General features: G+C 42.4%; 1 protein-coding gene across 1 annotated transcript; it reads left to right on the top strand.

Annotated features, from left to right (window-relative positions):
• Positions 1-760: 760 nt before the first annotated feature.
• Positions 761-3,157, top strand: LOC122837224 (transmembrane protein 271-like). Its single transcript, XM_044127420.1, has one exon. It carries the CDS (start codon positions 977-979, stop codon positions 1,775-1,777), a length of 801 nt encoding a protein of 266 aa, XP_043983355.1. The 5' UTR covers positions 761-976; the 3' UTR covers positions 1,778-3,157.
• The last annotated feature ends 3,073 nt before the right edge of the window (positions 3,158-6,230 follow it).

Genomic DNA, 6,230 nt, shown 5'->3' with positions numbered 1-6,230 from the left:
GGCCGGAGTTTGCGTGTTCTCTCTCTTACCAAGTATTTCTGGTTTAGAGTTTGCTGTAAATACCATTGCACACTTAAAATAACGCAAAGCTAACTTGCAAGTATCTTTTCAGAATGATGTAGCAGCTTGTTCTAAGTTCATTCCTTAATATTGATTTTTCTTTTTTTGTTGTTGTTTTTGAAAAGTACCAGTTCCTCTCGCAAATTCTTTCACGTACTAGGAAATAAATTACAAGTGAACTAATCTGCCACAGGAATTAGTACTTTAAAATATATCAACGTTAAGAAAACAAGCTATAATATTTTGTGAAACAATATTTATATTCCTGTTAAATTTGAGATGGAATATTTTCATTTAGCAATAAACTTGAGGAGTCATACTGGCAAGAAGCCTTTTACATGTCGTCACCTTCCTAAAATTAGATATTTTCATAAAGGCACTTGGTATGATTTAGGTTTTTTGCAGTGTAGAGAGTTTGAACGCCACCTGGTCATTGATCGCCCCCTATAATCTCCTCCCTTTCTGTCACAAGAAAAAAGAAAGAAAGAAACAGCCCACTGCATTCCAGCCGGCAGGTTCGGCAGTCCACACCGACCAGACTTCTCTCTCCTGCTTGGAAAACCCGTGGAGAAGTTTTAGTTCAGATGAGCGCCTGGACGTTTGGGATACAGCGATCATTGGATTATCGATAATTTCCGACGAGGGTTGGAGGGGAGAAGGGTGGTAGAGGTGGTGGAGGAGGAGGTGGATGGGGGGGGGGACGTCTCTGCTTTGCCATTAATTATTTATAGGATTCCTGTAAAGCGGCGGGGATGCGCGAGAGACGCCGCAGCGGCGAGGCTCGCCCGCTCTGAACCGGAGGACTCACCGGCAGATGATGACCCAGCCTGAGAGTGTTTCCAGAGGAGACGGAGGAGAGCAGGAAGGAGGATGAAGAAGGGGGGAGAGGGGTCGAGAGCGGCAGAGGTGGGCTATAATGAAGTTGAGTGGGAAAGGACTGTGCACCGTGTGCTCCAGCGCCCTCCTCTTCGTGTGCGCCCTGAGCGAAGTTGTCGTTGGATTAAGATGCGTCTCGCTGGGATCTACGGTGAAGGCGCACTTCCACCTCGGCGCCGCCGCCGGGGCTTTCTACTCCGGGCTGCTGGTGGGGACCGGCCAGGTGCTGCTGGGCTCGGCGATGGTCTGTTGCGTGCGGAAGCCCGGCTGTCGGAATTTCTTCCTCTTGGGTGTTGTTGTCTTCTTGCTGGGGGTCCTCACCGCCTTCTCCGGCGCGGTCGTGGACGGGGACACGGCTTCTTTGGTGGAGAGGAAATTTTCCCACTACTGCTTCCACTCTGTGTTTGTGAACTCCGCCTGCCAGCAGCTGCGGGAGTACCAGCGGACCCTGGTCATCTCCACCGTCCTCAGCACTTTGGAGTGCCTGCTGGGGCTCCTCAACCTGGTCATCATCAAGCGCTACAAGGCGGAGCAGTTCTCTAGGAGCCGGCAGCGGCAGCGGCAGCGGCAGAGCAGCGGGGGGCCGATCGTGTTCAGCGAGGAGCGGGACTGCTCGGCGGCGGGGCTCCAGCCGGTGTCTTACATCAACCTGGGGGTGTTCAGCGTGCTGGACGAGACGGGGGCCGAGGTGCAGCGCGGGGGCCACCCGTCCATCGACCTGCCCGGATACTGGCCCTGGGACCCGGAGCTCAACCACTGCTTCCCATTCTCATACCCGATCCCCAGCGAACTGCCGCCCGCCTACGAGGACATTTTCCCCGCCGAGGCAAGAAACACATAGCCGCTCCGGAGCCAGCCCAGCCCCTGCTGTGACAATCACTGACTTTTTCTTTTTCCTTCTTCTTTTTTTTTTCTTTTTTCTTTTTGCTTAAAAAGAAAAAGAAAAAACAAACATGTTCCTCCAAAACACACAATATTACAGTATGTTACACAGGAGGTTTTATGTCAGCAGACCATTATTCTCATGTTTTCTGGTGACATATCATCGAGGAGCCAGATTGAAAACGGATAAAACATTTAAAATCTAAAATTAAAAGTGGCAGCCTACAGGCCCAGACAAGTGCAGGCACATCCAGGCCCATAAACGCAACAGCTTGCTGGAAGAAATGAAGTGGAGAGTTGCTGTTTTCCTGAATGGTTGCTGTTACCGTTTTTACTTGTGAATAAAATGTGTATTTAACCTCAGCTGAAGTCCCGAAACTGCTGCCAGTGTTGAGCCTGAACTTCCACGGTGTATTTCCCCCCCTAATTGTTTAAACAGTGGCTGGTCAGGTTGGTGCCCCGGCCCGCTGGTCAAACAGGGCCGGATGTAGAAGGGGGGCAGGTTTGGTGCCCTATACCCTCTACAACTTTCTTTCACATATGCGAATTACAATAGATCTATTTTAAAAAAATTTACTCACGTCTATATTAAAATAGAGTTCTTTTTCTCCTGGAACACTTTTGTATTCTTTTCTTTTTAAAAATAGAAATAACTTCATCCTGATTAAAAGACAATGTCAGATCAATTTTAAAGGCCAGATTTAGAAGGACGTGGTCCCCAGTTTTAGTGCCCTATCTGCTGACCGCATACATTAGTGGGTATACATTTATATATTCTGGTCAATAGCTACATATTGTTCCAGAAAACTGTACTATAACTTCAACATTTTCTAATACTTCAGTATTGTTTGATTTTCATGACTTTGTTTATATCCTGTGGTTTATATAAAGTAAAGTGTTTGTAAAACACACACATTCATAAAACAAACAACATAAGAAAGACAAATGAAAAATCTTTTCTCCCCCCCTAAAAAAAGTTGTTGCCCTGGGCTACTGCCCCTTTCTAAACTCTGGCCCAGCTGATGTGTAACAAAGTCCCTGAGACACACCAAAAATAAACACAGTATGGATCCTGTGTTTAAAGCTCGCTGTGCCTTATATTATTGGGTTCATTGAGTCAGAGGTGGGGCTACAAAATTATAAGTTTTTGAAACAGTTGACTAACCTTTCCAAGAGACAGGTTCATAAAGTGTTTTTACTCGGTTTGTGTTCCGACAGGGTCGTATTGACCCCTGTTGGGCTTTTACAAGTTTTTTATTGTGTGCGGTTCTGGTAACCGACGCCCTGACGGGACAATTCCCCGCTGTCAGACCGTGACATTTGCCGCACTCCTCCTGAGAGTTGCACTAAGAACCCAATAGAGTTAATAATAATAGTAATAATAATAAAGAACGTGTAATTATTGAAACATCTCACAAACGACTTATGTTTGCTGAACATATTCATTCTCAGGGAACCTGTGCTTATGCCTCCTATTTAAGTTGGCCCCATTCTTTAAGCTTAATGTTTTCAAGACAGGAGAGAAGGAGCTTTGAGTTGCAGAAGTTATTTTTTTAAAAAGTTTTTATCATTGTGTGCCACCACAAGACTGTCAGTGGCCGCCCCTTTCAAAACTTTCTATATCCAATATGTTGTTTTCAAAGATTCAACCTGTTATTGCCAACCCTTTTCCCCATCTTTAGGTTTTTATAGTAGTTAAGATATGTTTATATATATATATATATATATATATATATATATATACACATATATATATATATATATATATATATACATATATATATATATATATATACATATATATATATATATATATATATATATATATATATATATATTACCCCCCACTAGCACGACAGATGAGCCCAGTGATAAGTAGTATGTTTGCTTTCCAGATGGGAGGCATTTTATGTAATCCTTAATGCACTGAAGGTGGCACCCTGCTGTTTTCTCTTTAAATTCAAACTGCGCAGAGCTGCCTCACACTCCGTGCCATCTGATTTGACTCGAAGTGATTGATTAACTGCGCCGCACACAAATAACCGTCATCAGCCCCCAGCACGGCTCCTCTCCCGACCAGGAAAAAAAAAAAAAAAGCCTTTCAGCCTCACCACCACCAATTTCACTTAACCACTGGAACAAAGACGAGGGGAAAACAGGGGGCTCTGCCGTCATTATTTTGTACCTTTAGTTGGCGTGGCTCTGCGCGAAATTAAAGCGGTTCCCTATTCTTCAGATAAAGGTTTTTAAATGAGCATCTGTGGTTCGGTGTTAGAGGGATGTTGTTGTTTTTTTTAAATTTTTTATAGCACTTTGTGATGAAGAAAGTCTAAAGAGGAGGCTGCTGTCGTCAACAGGCTCAGGGTGATCGTTCGCAGAACTATACGATGATGCTTTCTGCTCACTCATCCTGCTCAGCGTGGGTTTGCCTTGCAAGAGATGAATGCACGAGCAGGGAGAAGTAGCAACACTCCAGCGCTAGACGTTTTCTGTGGCTCAGCAGCTGCAATATGTTGGTGTCCTGAGAGTATTTGTGCGGTAATGGTGTCTGAACGATACAGGTTTACAGTTATCACGGTATGTTTAGGCAATATTGTAAAAGTGGTGATAAGAACCTTTTACTTTTTTTTTCTTCCAGGTAACTGTGACGCATCACAAATATTGCTTTTGAGGAATCTTCCCATGTATGATCTGTTTCTTTAGGATGCCGGTCACTCAAAGAGGTCTGATTGGTATTAATAAAATCCACACTAACTGCATTTTATCACATTTTTAAATTTATTGATGGAGGGTTATTGCACAAACAACGGAGGAAAAATAGTAGAAATAACAATCCCAACAAGAAAGGCAGTTTTAGAGGTTTTTAAACATCATTAATTGGAGTTTACCGTGACAACGATGAATCAAAATCGTACTGCGATTTTGATTTATCGCATATCGATAAATGATATGCGATATAATAAATGCCTGTCAATACTTAAAGGGGAAGAAGGCAGATTTCCATGTTACTAATTATCAAACTGTATAGTAGCTCAATTAGTATTCAAAGTTTCTAAAGAAACCCAGCAGGTTGCGTTGAGTCACTGACTTGCAGCATTAAAGATTTTATGTCGGGGTTTCAGAGTACAGGGGCTGAATCCAAACGTATAGCTCACTGTCATTTGTTGCTAATTCGGGAAACATTCAATCTTTTTTATCCCTTTATAATTATGCGCTTGTTTGTGCTGGTCTACTGCTTTATATGCTGCACTGTAAAAATAGTACAGGCGATCCAACTTTAATATATTGTGTTATTTGGTCACAAGGCATCAAATTAAATTTGTCCAAATTAATTCATTAAACTTAAGTTGTTAAGTTAAACAAACATAATCAAAGTAAGTTTGACAAACTTTGCTCAATTAATGGTAACCAATTAAGTTATTTAAATTGCCACTCCACTTTCAGGGTATCTGCAGGTTTCACCAAGTCAAATCTAAGACTTCTTAAGATCTTTCAAAGTCATTTCAAACTTAATTTAAGACAAACAACTATAAATACAACTTAGCAATTTGCATTTACCCATCATAGATGAGAAACCACAGCTAGCTGACCAGCTTGCAGGGGTAAATTAGCGGCTAACAAACAAACAAACAAACAAAAAGACTATATACAGGACTAAATAGTCTGGCTAATACACAATTTAATACCCATGAGTAATGCATTTAAAGCCAACTTACAGTTGTATGAATTTTAATACCTTAATTTTAGATGAATGAAGGATTTTTAAAGGATTTGCGCCCTGATTCTCTTTCCGTTGCGACTGTAACGTGATAAAACCTACAGGGAACTGGAAATATGATTTCCTGCCTCTATGACAGTAAAACTTCCCCTTACAGGGAGTTGTTGCATGTAGCTTGTTGTTTCAGAGAAACGATCTGATGTTCAGTAAGCAGAGGCAGAAACATCATTTGGTTCTGGTCGGACGCTTCCGTAAGAGATGTTTAGCGGTCCGACTGCAGCGTTAATAAAAAGGCCATTAAGCTGCAGCTGGAGGCCGCTGTGATCGCAGAGCATCAGGACTGACCGAGCCGCCGCCGTCCTCCAGCGGCCTGTTCGCCACCTAATGTGTGTCAGGCAGGTTTTACGCACTTCTGTAAAGCACAAAGCATATTCAGCACACCGAGAGAGGATTTTCCAGTTTATCTCATCGTTATAAAGTGTTGTGTTTGATAGTCACGCTTTGTAACAATTACTGACTTGAAGTATTTTGTTTTTAAGCAGAAAACCCCCCAGAACAGAACTCAACAGATCTATGATCATTATTATTAGAAGAAGGTGAAGTCAGGTCAGATGATGTTTATGTTTTAGTGCATTACCACGAAGTTTGTTGACCATAGCAAGAAAGTTACATGAGCACTATTTTAATTTGAGCA

Source organism: Gambusia affinis, linkage group LG09, assembly GCF_019740435.1.
Source record: "Gambusia affinis linkage group LG09, SWU_Gaff_1.0, whole genome shotgun sequence".
NCBI lineage: Eukaryota > Metazoa > Chordata > Actinopteri > Cyprinodontiformes > Poeciliidae > Gambusia > Gambusia affinis.
The sequence above is the reverse complement of the archived record's forward strand: the minus strand, read 5'-3'. Positions and strand labels throughout refer to the sequence as shown.